The sequence below is a fragment of the Lithobates pipiens genome, unplaced genomic scaffold (genome assembly GCF_037356315.1).
Source record: "Lithobates pipiens isolate NorthernLeopardFrog02 unplaced genomic scaffold, aLitPip1_a1.2 Scaffold_8, whole genome shotgun sequence".
Taxonomy (NCBI): domain Eukaryota; kingdom Metazoa; phylum Chordata; class Amphibia; order Anura; family Ranidae; genus Lithobates; species Lithobates pipiens.
The window spans coordinates 492370230-492387077 of NW_027507903.1; the positions used below are offsets into that span (position 1 = coordinate 492370230).

The following is a 16848-nucleotide window of genomic DNA, read 5'->3' on the forward strand; positions in this document are numbered from 1 at the left end:
GGCACACAAGCAGCTGAAATGCGGTGAGAGTTTCCTGATCGATTGGCATTATTTCTCTATTCGATATTTTGAAATTGATCAAAACGATGGTGAGAAATGTTTGTTAAATCTCTTGTTGTCTCTTCCATTGCAGAATTTTGGAGATGAGCAAAGACATTCTAAAGAAAGATGAAGAAGCCCGAGCCTTACAGCTGGTTGTGGCGCAGCAGGAGTCCGACATCCAGTCGTTAAAAGGTTCTGCAATAGCTCCATCCATACGGCTGGACCTGGCCAAGCAAGAACTGAGGGAGCTGCAAGGGAATATTATCATGGCCCAGACAAAGTAAGACACCCATCGCCTCTCCAGCTGAGACTACTACTACCAGGCACACAACATAATATAGACTTTGCTGAATATATTATCCATATACAATTATATTATAATATACAATAATATAAATATACTGTATAATATATAATAATATACTATAGAAAATATAAATTTTTAAGGATATATTGTCCATAAAATACTGTACATGTCACAGAATGGCATTGCAGTAGATGTAAACCCATTCCCTAAAATCTCCATTAAGCTTTAACATTTCATTTGACATAATTTCAAAAGTCAATCAGTCTTTTTTTTTTTTTTTTTGCAGCCTTTATTATAATACCTGTTTATTCTGCCATGATCGCCCTTATTCAGGCCCTTCCTATAATAGGGAGATAATGTTCTGCCCCTGTTTCCTCATTGTGCCCCTGCATTGTCACCCTATCACACAGGCTTTCAATGGCAACTACAAGCAATACCTGGACAAGGCCATCCAATGCCCAGGGCAAAGATGCCAAACTGTGCCCCCCCTCCCTTAGGGTTAGTGTCAGGGTGCCCACATCCCTGCAATAAACCATTGCTCCCAGGGCAGCTACCCCTCCTGCCCACCCCTTGTCACGGCCCTGACTACAAGTGTCAATTTCTGCACACTATACGTGGGCATGATTTTCTTTGTTGTCTCCAGTAGGAAACGTGCTCTGAGAAATGCCATACAGCCATTGTCCAGCCATTGTCCAGTTATAGCCATTGACAGGAGCAGATTAGTGGCACTCTAAGCTGCTCTGCTATATGTGTGTGGGCCAGGAGATGAAGGTGACAGGAGATAACCCCACCACCCACTAGAAGAGGCATTGTCCAAGATAAGGAAGACACTCTGTGAACTGTCACATTAACTTGTCTCCCTCACAAGTGACCCTGTCTTGGCCCCAAATAAACAAATGTCAGTAACATGAATTCTACCTTCAGTATACTTAATGTGATTGTAGCCGTATTAGTGCAATTGTGACAGAGAAAATTGAGTACTGTCCGTGATACTTTTTTTTATTTGCACTATAACATACAATTTTTCAGGACAAGCTTTTGGGGTATGTCCTTTTCTTCAAAAAATTGTTTGTTAGTGCAAATAAAAAAAGTATCACGGACAGTACTCAATTTTCTCTACTTTTGGTATGCACATTATAATCCCAAATCTGTCTATTGATCTGACAAAAGTAAAGTTTCATACTGAACACACTGTCAGAAGATACAACAAGGATCAAGCAGATCAAGCCAAACAGCTAAATACACCTATATAAACTGCATTTCTTGTTATTTTTTTTTATTAAGTGCTGCTCAGCTAGTCCTGGGATTCACATTCCTTGCCAGGTAGCACTGCCATGAAGAAGGCACCACTTTTCACTATTGTCCTCCTTGTCTGTTAATTTGACTAGAAATGAAGATCAATATTAGTCCTCTCCTCCTACTAAAAGCTCACCCTCTATTTCCCAGTGCCTGAAAGATATTATGCCGCGTACACATGAGCGGACTGTATGGCGTACTTAGTTCGTCATACAATCCGACGGACAGTCCGTCATACTTTCCACTGAACGGACTTGACCACACACGGATACCCAAACAGTCCGTCGAAAGCTTGCGCGATGACGTGTACAGCACGTACGACGGGACTAGAAATAGGAAGTCCAAGACACAGCAAAGCACCCTTCCGCCGTGTAAATCCTTTCTGGGCATGCGCCATTCTTAGTCCGTCGAACTAGCATACTGACGACCGTACTGTCCGCTGAAACCAAAGTACGACGGACAGAATTTTGAAAAATCCGAAATTCTTAGTACGCCGGACTGCACGCTGAAAAAGTCCGCTGAAGCCCACACACGAGCGGATTGTCCGTTGAAATGTGTTTCGACGGACTAAGTACGCCATACAGTCCGCTCGTGTGTACGCGGCATTAGTATTCTGAATAGCACCATGCAGACCCACCCACTTTGCCTAGTTCTGCTGTGTGGGAGACTGTGAGAAGATGATTTAAGGAAAGATTTCGGACATTTTCAGCAGCAGTATTTAGAAATACATTTAAATATTTCGAATGAATAGATACCTGGCCGAAAAGCTGTTTTATTTAAATATTTGCATAGTGTTCTGCCTTAAAGGGTCACTTCACTTCACCCAACGCTGATATTTCAGTTTAGGGCATTTGCTGGGGAGTTGAATCATCTGACAGTATCTTATATATCTCTATTCCTGAGATTCCTGCACTGAGTTCATGAGCCTGCTCATCTGCTGTGCCCATTCTGAGGGGTTCCCACCATCACTATGCTGAGTTCCCAGGTCAGCACACCTGCTGTGCCCATTATGAGAGGTTCCCACCATCTCTGTGCCGAGTTCCTGAATCGGTACACTTTCTGTGCCCATTACGAGGGGTTCCCACCATCCCTGTGCTGAGTTCCTGAATCAGTACACCTTCTGTGCCCATTATGAGGGGTTCCCACCATCCAGGGGAGTTTCTAGGTGGCAAAAAGACCAGGGGCTTCAGCCCGAAGTCCAAGGCCAGCATGGGGTGGGGCGGTGGTGGTAGTGGCGCAGGGTTTTTGGTTGGGGTTATATGGCGGGGGGTAAGCTCACTTGCTGGCTGCTGCCTAGATTACCGGTGCCCATCAATGCTGACAACTAAACTCACCTGCCTGATACACTGACCTACCTACCTGACATACACACACTGACCTTCCTACCTGACATACACTGACCTACCTACCTAACATAGGCTGACCTACCCTACCTGACATACACACACTGACCTACCTGACCAGGAGACAGACTTCATGTGTCCTGCAGCTCAGTTCAGCTGTGGAGCCAGAGGAGAGCCGCCTGCCCGAATGCCGAGCTGGGATCGATGTGGCGCAGTGGCCGCATTGCAATTCCTGCCTTCTGGAGCCTGCAGAGCCTATGATGCACATCACAAGTCCCACGGCCCCACCATTGGACCAGTGGGACGTCCATCATAGGCGCTGCAGGCTCCAGAAGGCGGGACCTGCTAAGTGACTCTGCCGCACTCAGCGGAGCTCGGAATCAGATCGGTCCCCACTCGGCAGCGGCACTCAGGGCTAATAATAGAACAGTGCCCATCCGAGACTCGGGGCTTTTTGAGGACCCATCCGGGGCTTCAGCTACTGTCAGCCCCCCCCCCCCCCCCCGGCGACGCCACTGCCACCATCACTGTGTTGAGTTCCTGAATCCATACACCTGCTGTGCCCATTATGATTGGTTCCCACCATCACTGTGCTGAGTTCCTAAATCAGTACATTACAACTGCTGTGCCCATTATAAGAGGTTCCCACCATCACTATGCTGAGTCCCTGAATCCCAAAATTTGCAGGACAGGAAAAGTGCTGGGATTAAGGGTCTGTTTGGACTTTTGCAATGTTTTAACACATGTTCTACTGCAGGGGTGCCCAACCTTTTGAAGAGCGAAGACCACTTTAGCGACTTGGCAACCAGTTGCGGGCCACAATGAGCAAAGTGGGCGAATGACAGGTTTGTGTCCTCTCTACATATGCAGGACGGACACAGCCACAGCCCGCTCTACTCTATAGGCTCTCTGATCTACCCAGTGTGTTTCAGTGAACATTAGGGTGCATTGGCAGCCTGTTCATTTTAATGGGCTGCCTTAATGCAGTGCAAGTTAACCCATGTCATAACGCATGTTAATACACCAGGGAGACCTCCCTGTTGCAATATTCAGGACATATAATAAACCAGGGCCTGACTCAACCCATCAGGATCCACTTCTAACTAAAATATCACCTTAGGCTAGGTTCACGTCTATGCGGGCTGCAGTTGATGTGTTTTCCTGATGCGTTTTGTGTGTGTGTGTGTGGGGGGGGGGGTGGTGTTTTTGAATGCATTCGGAAGGTGTCTGTTGTCACGCAAGAAACCAGCACAAACGCAGCGGAAACACATCAAAAACAAAAGCGCTGCGATTTTGATCTGTTTCTGCTACGTTTTAAATCTATGGAAGCAAAAACTCAACCTGCTGCAGGCAAAAAAGTCCCTGACCCTTTCCAAAAAACTTGGAAATTGCAGAGATTTGAATGTGACCCATAGGAAATCATGTTAAATGGACTGTAAGGTGTTTCGGCAAAACTGAAAATGCACTGGTGTGAACCAGGCCTTAAGGTGGACCGATCCTTTAACTAGCACGTAGGTTACAGAACCCATTTCTGGATAAATAATTTATAAAGTGAGATGTCTGTGCTAAAAGCGTGCTTTAATCACACATGAACACACTTGTCTATCAGGAAACATATCCAGTGTCAGCGTATATGATCTGTAAGATAAAGGTTAGTAGACCATATGTAATGAGAAGAACTGTATAAGTAAAAGGAAAATTGAATATATTAAACACCTAGATCTTTTTTGTATGATGTGCCGAACAATAGTTCATTGAGATCATTGGCTACAAACTGAATCAGTAATTGCCTATTTATTGTTATGTGTATGGCTACTATAAGCCACTGGCAGAAAGCGAAGGACATGTACTGTACATCTTAGTAGCTTCTCGGGATAAAGAGGCCTATTCATGAAGGGCGCACAGTATTTCAGGAATTTGCAAATGTTTCGTTGTGTTCTCAGGCTGCACATTTCAGTGTTATTCTTAAAGCCCACGTGTGTGGGACTTCACACGCACAGATAATACTACGCAATTGTTCGACAACAATGACCTATATTCCCCAAACGCAATAATGCAGAATGGTGCAAACAAGCATCTGCAAAATAAACTCTCAGCGGAACTTCGCCAAGTTCCGTGTGACAAGTGACAGTATGATATAACAAGGGTCAAGACTTTATGATCCTCATGCCTTACTCTGGGTAACCTGAAAATTTTCCCTTGCAGTGGGGCTGCATTCACACTGGGTGGGCTAGCTGCATGTCTTCTGTCTAGGGGATATGGAAATGAAAATTCACATACACACTCCTCCACGTGTGAGCAGGTGTCTTAAAAGTCAGTTGGGATCTTTACTAAGGCTGGATTCACACCTGCATTTTTTAATGATTTTTGCATTTTGCAGATTTGCACTACAGTCCATTTAACATTGTTTCCTATGGAACAAGTTCTGTAGTGCAAATCTGCAAAATGCAAAAAGCACTAAAAATGCATAGGTGTGAATCCAGCCTAACAGGTTAATATTATCCAGTGAATCAGGTGTTGATGCATTGTGGTAATTCTGCCCTTCTTGGCCTGTGGTGCTTCCCGTAATGGAATTATAGATAGTTGTTGGTAGTTTGTTGGTCCTAGGAGTTGGAAAGGCCATACATGTGAGTTGTAGAGCCAGAATAAAGCCTCATACACACGATCGGACTTACAAACTTTCCTGTGGACTTTTGTACAAAGGGCGTTGGCCCTGAACTTGTTAAGCATACACACGATTGGATTTTTTTCAGCCAACTTTCACCAAATCACGTGGGGTTTCTGCTCTTTACCTCCACCTTTGGTCAACTTCTGTATTGTTGTCTGATCTTTTGCATTGGTTCTCAGCATGCGTGTTTGTAAAGTCCGATGGGTTTCTCTACACACGATTGGACTTTGCTCCATCGGACTTATGTTGTTGAAAAGTTTGTCCATTCGTATAGCCAACAAAAGTCAGATGAAAACCGAAAAAAGTTTGTCCAAAGGAGCGTACACACGGTCGGATGTTGCCTTAAAACAGCTAATTTTCATGTTTGTTGTCAAAAAGTCTGATCGTGTGTATTGGCCTTTAGAGTGAGGTTACCCCTTGGCAGGACCCTAAAGTGGGACAGTATAGTTGGAGCCATGTCAGTACCAGTTGGAAAAGACCACAAACTAACGGTATGAGCGCCCACTATAGCCTAGCCCAAGTCTAGCATGTAGTGTACAGAAAAGAGAAGGGGTATTAGTATATGTATGTGGTAGCAAGTTGTCCATGTCACTATTGGAGAACTGTAATGTTGACCAACAATTACAAATCTAGTGACGTACAAGAAGTACGTAAAATCTCCATTACAAATGCTAGTTTTACAAGACCGATCGCTTCCAGCACGTACTTGATTCCGAGCATGCGTGGACTTTTATGCGACAGACTTGTGTACACACGATCGTAAAGTCCGACAACAAAAATTTGTTGGTGGAAAATTTGAGAACCTGCTAGCCAACATTTGTTGGCGGAAAGACCGACAACAAATGTTCGATGGAGCATACACACGGTCGGACTTTCCGCCAACAAGCTCACATTCAACATTTGTTGCTGGAAAATCTGATTGTGTGTATGGGGCATAAGAGTGTGCTCCTTTGGTGAATGGGAATGGGGAATAAAGTGTTAACCTTCAGGGTGATGGAAAGTAAAGCCCCATAGACACGATCGGACTTTGTACAAACTTTCCCGTGGACTTTTGTACAAAGGGTGTTGGCCATATGTTTGTATTGCATACACACGATCAGACTTTTTAGGCAAAAACACGAAAGTAGTGACGTTTTAACGTACTGATGACACTTCAAAAGAGGATGTTCAATTACTCCAGTGCCACCTTTGGTCAACTTCTGTATTGTTATCTGATCTTTTGCATTGGTTCTGAGCATGCGTGTTTGTACTTTGTACAAAAGTCCGATGGTTTTCTGTACACATGATCGGACTTTACTCCATCGGACTTATGTTGTCAAAAAGTTTGTCCGTTCGCACAGCCAAAAAAAAGTCAGATGAAAACCGAAAAAGTTTGTCCGATGGAGCATACACGCGGTCGGATGTTGCTCCAAAACATGTTTTTTGTCAAAAAGTCTGATCGTCTGTACGGGCCTTTAAGGCCCATACACACGATCGGACTTTGGATAAACTTTCCCCTGGATTTTTGTACAAAAGGCGTCGACCGTGAACTTGTATTGCATACACACGGCAGGACATTTTCAGCCAACTTTCATCAAATCACGAGATTTGTCCACTCTTTACTGCCACTTTTGGTCAACTTCTGTATTGTTGTCTGATCTTTTGCATTGGTTCTGAGCATGCGTTTTTGTACTTTGTACAAAAGTCCTATGGTTTTCTGTACACACGATTGGACTTTGCTCCATCAGACTTTTGTTGCCGGAAAGTTTGTCCGTTCGCACAGCCAACAAAAGTCAGATAAAAAAGGAAAAAGTTTGTCCAATGGAGCGTACACACAGATGGATGTTGCCTTAAAACAGCTAATTTGCATGTTTGTTGTCAAAAAGTCTGATTGTGTGTATGGGCCTTAAAGCATCATACACACGATAGGACTTTGTACAAACTTTCCCTTGGATTTTTGTACAAAGGGCGTCGGCCGAGAACTTGTATTGCATACACACAGCAGGACTTTTTCAGTCAACGTTCACCAAATCACGTGGTTTTTCTGCTCTTTACCACCACCTTTGGTCAACTTCTGTATTGTTGTCTGATCTTTTGCATTGGTTCTGAGCATGCCTGTTTGTACTTTGTACAAAAGTCCTATGGTTTTCTGTACACACGATCAGACTTTGCTCCATCGGACTTTTGTTGCCAGAAAGTTTGTCCGTTCGCACAGCCAACAAAAGTCTGATGAAAACCAAAAAAGTTTGTCCGATGGAGCGTACACACGGTCGGATGTTGCTCCAAACCAGCTAATTTGCATGTTTGTTGTCAAAAAGTCTGATCGTGTGTACGGGCCTAATTTGCATGTTTGTTGTCAAAAAGTCTGATCGTGTGTACCGTACACACGATCAGACTTTTTGACAACAAACATGCAAATTAGCTGGTTTGGAGCAACAGCCGACCAGGTGGAGGGTGGATGAGTCATACGAAGGCCAATGAGAGCTACAGAGCTGGAGGTGTGTCTCTGTGTGTCTGTTTAAATCCAGGAAGTGAACAGACAGCAGCTTCAGCTGCCCACAGTTAAACTGACTGCAGCCAGGAAGCATATTTGGCAAGTACAGAATCACAGTATATATAAAGTAATATGCAGTAGTTGGAGGGAAGCTTCAGAACGCCAAAGATATGTTTATTACAAATTATGTGAGCAGACTGCATTTCCTCTGCCGACCATGGACAGTTTAAATCCCTGCTGAACCGGCCAAGATCTAAACCATGTATGGGCAGGCTGATTATACCCAAGTCCCCTCCGGGAGAACACAATGGCTCTGCGGGAGGGATTCCCCCCATTAAAATGACTGTGTTGATGGGGGAAATTAAGCCATTGTATGGGTTGCAGGAAAGAAAATCATGTATGGCCGGCTTCATTTGACTCTTTTAGCCCCATAAATAGAGATGATTTCATATCTACGGGGGCAAAAAATCTGCTGATTGAACAGATTAGAACAATTGTCCCCATGGCCGTTACTCCCATAATATACTAGGACAGCCTTCCGCCTTTCCACTCCCCACCCCTCCAAGTCTTCTCTCACATAAATTTGTTTTTATGGATTACTAGTGTTTTGGTGAGATCTCGCCATGTGCTGCTGGGTTAGACAAGGCTAGTGCTGGGTCAAGTGCTGAATGTTAGGGCTCAGGTGGTTAAAAATAAATTTTCAGTAATTTATGCATGCATTTATGACATTGTTACTTTTTTCAGAAATGCTTCACCTTGTTTCATTAAAAAGCTACTTTATCCTAATGCAGGCCATACATGGTTGAATATCGAACAAATTTTCTTTTCAAAATCAGAAAGTTTGTTTTCTTGTAATTTATTTTTTTTTTCCGATTTTTCGACACGGGAATCTTTTCTCTCTGTAAATTTTATTTTCGTGCACATGCGCATTTTTTTCTTATTACATTTCTCACACGATTCTCCCATCATTTATTAGAAAATCGTTCGTTTTAAAAAAAAATTCCAACAGATTTTTCAAATTTGATTGCCGCACAGAAATCGGCTGTTACTGCAGCCCACTAATGGTGCGAAATTCGTACGAAAATTCTTAGATACGATTTTCGAAATTCGAACTATGTATGGCCGCTGGTCGGCATTAGACTCCTGCCCAGTGACTTTACCTAGGCTCAGATTATGTCATCTGCAACCAGTGGCGGCTGGTGCTCAACATTTTTGGGGGGGCGCAAAAAAACTGAAAAAATCTGAAGAAAAAAACCCATCAATTGCAGCCTCAATGTGCCAATCAAATGCAGCCACTGTGCCATCAAACGCAGCCACTGTGCCCATCAACTGCCGCCACTGTGCCCATCAAATGCTGCCACTGTGCCCATCAAATGCCGCCACTGTGCCCATCAAATGCCGCCACTGTGCCAATCAAACGCTGCAGCTGTGTCATCAAATACTCCCACTGTGCCATCGAACGCTCCCACTGTGCCCATCAAACGCTCCCACTGTGCCCATCAAACGCTCCCACTGTGCCCATCAAACGCTCCCACTGTGCCCATCAAACGCTCCCACTGTGCCCATCAAACGCTGCCACTGTGCCCAACAAACGCTGCCACTGTGCCCAACAAACGCTGCCACTGTGCCCAACAAATGCAGCCACTGTGCCCAACAAATGCAGCCACTCTGGCCCCGCCCATCAAACGCTGCAGCTGTGTCATCAAATACTCCCACTGTGCCATTGAACGCTCCCACTGCGCCCATCAAATGCAGCCACTGCGCCCATCAAATGCAGCCACTGCGCCCATCAAATGCAGCCACTGTGCCCATCGAATGCTGCCACTCTGGCCCTGCCCACTCGCTGTCTGTCTGGCATTTACTCTGTCTTGGTGGAGCAGCGGGTAAAGGCAGCGGGCGGTGTCCTCCATGCTCCTCGATGTCTTCTCCCATCCTCTCCTATGATTGAAGGCCTAATAGGTGTCCAATCACAGTGCCTGTTGTTTCAGCCAGTCAGGTGATGGGTAACAGACCTGAGCACTTGATTGCCGGAAAGACGGTTCAGTGTTAGGAAAGCGAATATTTATTTGCTTTTCTAACACAGCTGGGTGAACATCAAGTGTCAAGCAAGGCGCTCGCAGGTCACCTTTTTTGACACCAAAAAGGGGCCGGGCGCCTGAATAGAGGGTGGCAGCGGCGGACATGAATAGACTCATGCAATGCAATCTATTTATTCATGATGGGGGGGGGAGGTGGTTGGTGAGAGGGGATGGCCCGTGCGCCCTTATGGAGGCACTGCCACTGTCTGCAACATTGTAACTTGGTTACAATGGCGGCAGCTGGGGTCGATCTGTGTCAGAAATTTGTGACTACAGCCAAGGAACGCACAGTCATCATGATTTACATGAATCTATAATCTCTAAACTGTCATCTCAATCCAGGAAGTAGATGGTAATTCTGAAGGATGCCTGAACAAAGGCGGCACCATTCTTCTGCAGAGAAAAGAAGACGGAGGCATTGTCAGGGAGAGTACTGTGATCTCTGAGAGGTAATAAGTACCTGGAAGTTTAACACTGACACATTACTGAGCATGCGGCTCTTAAAACTGAAATTGTGATGAGTCTAAATATGAAAGTCCTGTGTATTCTTATTTAAATCTTGGTGTGCTTTGTGTATTTCTCCCAGATCTGTGCAGTAAACTTTCCCTCTGTGCAGGAACTTCCTATAATAAAGACCGGTCACTGCTGCTCTCTCTCTATGTGATGGGTGACTGGTCTTGTCTCCACCCCTTCCTGTAGTTTTTTGCAAGCCTGTAGTGGGTGGAGCCTGCTGAGTCCCTCCCACAACTCTACTCTCTGCGCAGGCTTTGTACAACACAGTGATGATGTCCATGCTATTTTTACGAGGTAATATCTGGGGCTATATAGGCATTTGATTCATCAATATATTTGAATGAAAGTTTTTTTTTGTGCCTGGATTGTGCTTAGCTTTAATTGAAAAAATAAATATCTGATGCTACATGCATTATAATAGATGCTCTGATATTATTATTGTGAATAAAATGATATAACTGTTTTTATTGTTATAGATATGAACAGGAGTTTTCTCAGCGTTTAGCCCTGCAGGACCAGTTGCGTGAACTGACACATCACATAGATGATATAAAACAGATGCACGTGAAGGTGAGGAGTCATGTGACACTTTTTTATATCCTGTAAGGTAGTTAAAGATTGGCTGCAGTTCCTAAAGCCTGGTACATACCCCTAGTTTTTTTTTTTTTCCGTTCAACACAGCGGGTTGAATGAAAAAAACAAACTGATAGCTCAGGTCAGAGCCACTGTACTAATAATCCAATGTTAGTACAGTGATCTTCCCTGCTGTGCTATTGTGTTCTGACAGGGGGACGGCCCAGCCAGAACACTCCGGTCAGTGCTCTCAGCCATTGAGAATGTTGTCACCCAATAATAGGTGACCAAACAAGGACTTTCGTGATAGGATCACAAAGTATTACTTTTAATGAAAGCTGCAGATTTAAAATATTAAAAATTAGCTTGGAAATGACTTTGTAAATTTACTTGAGATTTTTTCGATTGGGTTTACGTATATTTAAAGCGCCACACTACGAACTACCGGTGGTACTACTGAGAAGAACCTACATATACCAGTACAATGTACATATATCTCCCCTAGTCTCCTCCGTTCCAGCATTAGGATACTGTAGGTCATCTGTAAGAACAGTGTTTATGAATTCATAGCAGAGACTTCACCCCAGAACCTCATCTCACAGCAGCATTAGACAAATGACATGTTTTGGGCACGTTTCGGATGTGTCTTATTGCTTTGGTTTGCCAATAATCATACTCATGGTGCTCATTTTGTGCAAACAACCTTCTCCGTTGCTTGCCGTGGGCCCGGCCGTTCTGCATCTCCGCATATAAATAGAAAAGGCTGACACTGAAACTCACATTATCCATCGTGTAATAGAACTGCTCATCCCATAATGAGAGCATTTTTCTTCAATTCCAATATTTCTTGTAGTCACATTTCTATTTCTGCAGCTGATTTAACTCTCTCTCTCTCTTTCTTTGTCTCTTGCTTGCGCTCTCTCTGTCTCTCTTTATTAAATAACACGCTCAACACCATTCATGACCAAAAGGCGGATTCACTTTAAATGTGAACTACACTATATGGCCAAAAAAATGGAGGCTAACTGAACATTACACCTATATCAACTTGTCGGATATCCTCTTTCAAAACCATGGATGGTAATGTAGAGCTGCCCCGCCCCCCCCATTTGTAGCTATAACATCCTCCACTTTTCTGGGAAGGATTTCCAGAAGATTGTTGAGTGGCCTGTGGGGATTTGAGCCCCTTCACTCCACCACCTTTTGTCAGGTCAGGTACTTGGGTTGGATGAGAAGACGTTGGCTCTCATTTGGCGTTCCAATTCATCCCAAAGGTGTTCCATAGAGTTGAGGTCAGGGATCTGTGAAGGCCACTAAAGTTCCTACACCAAACTGGTCAAGCCATGTCTTTGTGGAGCTGGATTTGTAAACAGTGACACAAAACCACGAGTTGGAATTGCACAATTATCGGACATTTCTTTGTATGCTGTAGCATTAACAGTCCATTTTACTGGGCACACCTGAATTCAATAATGTGAAGGAGTAACCACATTCGATTGGTAGTATAATAGGGGAGGTAGTCAAGTATCCCCCCCCCTTTTTTTTTTTTACTATAAAACTGGGGTGTCCAACCTTTTGACCTTCCTTGGCCACATTGGAAGACGAGGAACTGCCTTGGGCCACACATAAAATACACTGGTTCTGGCCAGCTCAGTAGATTGCTTTAAGACAGGCCTGGATACTTTCCTAAATGCACACAATATAACTGGATACTAACATTTATAGGTAAAGTTAATCCGGGGAAAATCCGATTGCCTCTTGGGGGATCAGAAAGGAATTGTTTTCCCCTGCTGTAGCAAATTGGATCATGCTCTGCTGGGTTTTTTTTTGCCTTCTTCTGGATCAACTGTGGGTATAGAATTGGGTATATTGGATTGTATGATATATATATATATATATATTTTTTTATGGTTGATGGATGGACTTGTGTCTTTTTTCAACTTGACTAACTATGTAACTAACAATAAGTATAGCTCATTAATGGAAGAATTAGGGCAGATCACAAGTTAATGATCACTGATATATCTTCCTATCTGAGTTTTTTTTGTAATATTTTATTATTATAAAAGTAAATAAGGGCAACATAAAACTAGTGCGATATCTGACAGTTTTTGATAAAAAAACGCATCAATATCTGGTTGGATGGATAGAGTAGCAATTCTTAATGAATTCTCAAGGTGCTCATCAGATATTTTGCTTCTAATTGTGCCCTTCGTGTGCTTGAAAATAGTTGCTCACAAATATAGGCGCTGCCGAAAACAGATGACATGAATAATGCCTTGTACACACGGTCAGACATTCCGACCACAAAATCCCTTAGATTTTTTCAGACGGATTTTGTCTGCATACACACGGTCGAACAAAGTTGTCAGAAAATCCGATCATTTGGAATGCAATGACGTTCATTCGTTACGACGGGACTACGTTGAGGCTAGTAGCCAATAGCTTTGGTCTTGTAATTTGATCTGAGCATGCGTGGCACTTTGTCCGATCGGAATTCTCTACAAATGATCGGAAAAAGTCAGATCGGATTTTTTCGTCTGAAAATTTGAGATCCTGCTCTCAAATTTTTTCTGTCGGAGTTTCCAACGAAAAAAGTCCGATAGAGACCACACACGAATTGGATTTTCCGACAATATAATCCGATCGGACCTTTTCCGTCTGAATGTCCGACCATGTGTACAAGGCATAAGGCATGATTGTGAGAAGTGGTATATTTTTGTTTGGGAAGATAAAATCTATACAATTAAAAATCCAGTAATACTAATGAGACACTGTCATATTCTTTTCTTCGGCCACATGCATTCGATATGTGTAAACGCATATTACAAAAAATTCAATTAAAAAATCAACAATATTAATAAATATTAAGTTTATGATTTTGTGTTGGGCCACTTTCATAGTATTCATAGTATTTCATAGTATTCTTTGGCTGCAAGTTGGACACCCCTGTTATAAGGTGTTCATCAAGTTATTGTGCCAAAAACACTTACCTATTCTCCCGTATTACTTTTTTTTATACAAGTTGTATACCATATTGCACTTTAAACAAGGATTTTCCCAAATAGTCCCCAGTGTTGCACAGCTACCACATGAGATGGAAAGAGACGGCATATTAATTCCCACTGGGCTAATATTCTCAGACGCATTCATTTAAAAGCTTTTAAGAGTTTATTCTCCCAGCGGAGGAATGAGTTCAGAGATAATTAAGACCTTCAATATGGAATAAGTATGGACTACAGGCAGATGAAGGATTTACCATGTATCAAACCAGCAAACAATTTTGCCTGTTCACATCTGAGAAAGTTTTTAATGCACGGTTCCATTACAGTGTGAAAAGGGAGTGCGTGTTCTTGGCATATTAAAGCATATCTAAACCCACAAACAAAATTGTCATATAATGCAGCTCACCTGAGCTTAGATGTAGTGGCTGCATTCATTTTCCTTTCTCACTTGTTTTTTTCCTTTATTTTTATCTGGTGATTCTGTGAATAATACACCCCATTCTAGGGTGACAGCACTAACTCTCCCCTGTTTATGGAGAAGCATAGTTATATTTACATTATTCTTGGATACTGACTGGATTTCTGCCAGAATCAAAAGGTTGTTTTTTTGTTGTTTTTTTTTTGTTATTTGCACCTTCTACACAGATACATCAAAATGCTTTCAATATTATATTTATCAACTCAAAAGGGAGTAAATACGAGGTGCTCATTGTTAGGATTTAATGTGTTCGGTCCCCTGTTCCTGTGCCCGTGACTTTGCAAATAGCATCACACGCTCTAACAAACCTGGCTGGGTGGGGAATCTTTCATGCGGATCTATAGGCAGTACCTCAATGGTAAAAGATAACAACAGCAATAACACAGTAAGGAATATATATATATATATATATATATATATATATATACCGTATTTATCTGCATAGAACACACACAGGCGTATAGAACTTTGAAGGGTCAGTGCCCATCAATGCAGCCTCACCATTGCCCATCTGTAGCCTGATCAATGCCCATCTACATCCTCACAATTGCCCATCAATGCAGCTTGATCAATGTCCATCTGCAGCGTCACAATTGCCCATCAATGCAGCTTGATCAATGCCCATCTGCAGCCTCACCTTAGATTACTGCTGCCTCAGTTGGGACAGGGATGGGGCAAGACAATTGCCGTCAGATTACATACAGCACAAATCTGTTTACTCAGCAGCCTCTTTAATAAAAAGTTCTATGATAGACAGAACACTGGTCCAATGCCGGCCCAGGAGATGGGACTTCCTATTAGAGAGGCAGCCCAAATTGCAGTATTGGCGTACAACACGCACACACTATTTGCACACGATTTTCAGGGTGAAAAAGTGAGTGTTATACACCAACAAATACAGTGTATGTATGTATGTGTGTGTATGTATGTGTATATATATATATATATATATATATATATATATATATATGGTCTGTTGCGTTTCTGTTGTGGTGTTAAAAATCTTCCTTGCTGCATTTTTGGTTGGTAAAAATAACCGCACCAAAAATGCAACAGCACTATATTTTATTTTATGTGGTTTTGAGTTACATGACCTATGAAAAACATACTATAAGCACAGTAAAATTATGGCATTTTCTGTGCCATTATGGGCACCTTTTTCTCTTATTGGCAAAATGCCAACACCACCATTTTCAGCCGATATTTCACTGCATCTATCTCACACACACATACATACACACTATAATATATACAGTATCTCACAAAAGTGAGTACACCCCTCACATTTTTGTAAATATTTTCTTCTATCTTTTCATGTGACAACACTGAAGAAATTAAACTTTGCTACAATGTAAAGTAGTGAGTGTACAGCTTGTATAACAGTGTAAATTTGCTGTCCCCTCAAAATAACTCAACACACAGCCATTAATGTCTGAACCACTGGCAACAAAAGTGAGTACACCCCTAAGCTAAAATGTCCAAATTGGGCCCAAAGTGTCAATATTTTGTGTGGCCACCATTATTTTCCAGCACTGCCTTAACCCTCTTGGGCATGGAGTTCACCAGAGCTTCACAGGTTGCCATTGGAGTCCTCTTCCCCTCCTCCATGAGGACATCACAGATCTGGTGGATGTTAGAGACCTTGTGCTCCTCCACCTTCCATTTGAGGATGCCCCACAGATGTTCAATAGGGTTTAGGTCTGGAGACATGATTGGCCAGTCCATCACCTTTACCCTCAATTTCCTTAACAAGGCAGTGGTCATCTTGGAGGTGTGTTTGGGGTCGTTATCTTGTTGGAATACTGCCCTGCAGCCCAGTCTCCGATGAGAGAGGGGATCATCTTTAACCTGCTTGTCTTTAGCAAACTGTTTGAGGGTTTATTATGCATCATCTTTAGAAGAGGCTTCCTTCTGGGACGACAGCCATGCAGACCAATTTGATGCAATGTGAGGCGTATGGTCTGAGTACTGACAGGCTGACCCCCCCACCCCTTAAACCTTTGCAACAATGCTGGCAGCATTCATACGTCTATTTCCCAAAGACAACCCCTGGATAATATGCTGAGCACATG

General features: G+C 42.9%; 1 protein-coding gene across 3 annotated transcripts in view; it reads left to right on the forward strand.

The window, feature by feature from the left end:
- LMNTD1 (lamin tail domain containing 1) overlaps positions 1-16848 on the forward strand; it is a 213294-nt gene that overhangs the window by 38435 nt on the left and 158011 nt on the right. For all 3 annotated transcript variants that reach the window (XM_077469094.1, XM_077469095.1, XM_077469096.1), the window contains exons 4-5: positions 134-322; positions 11197-11290. In XM_077469094.1, the coding sequence (XP_077325220.1) occupies positions 134-322; positions 11197-11290 (283 nt within the window). The remainder of the gene's footprint in view (positions 1-133; positions 323-11196; positions 11291-16848) is intronic.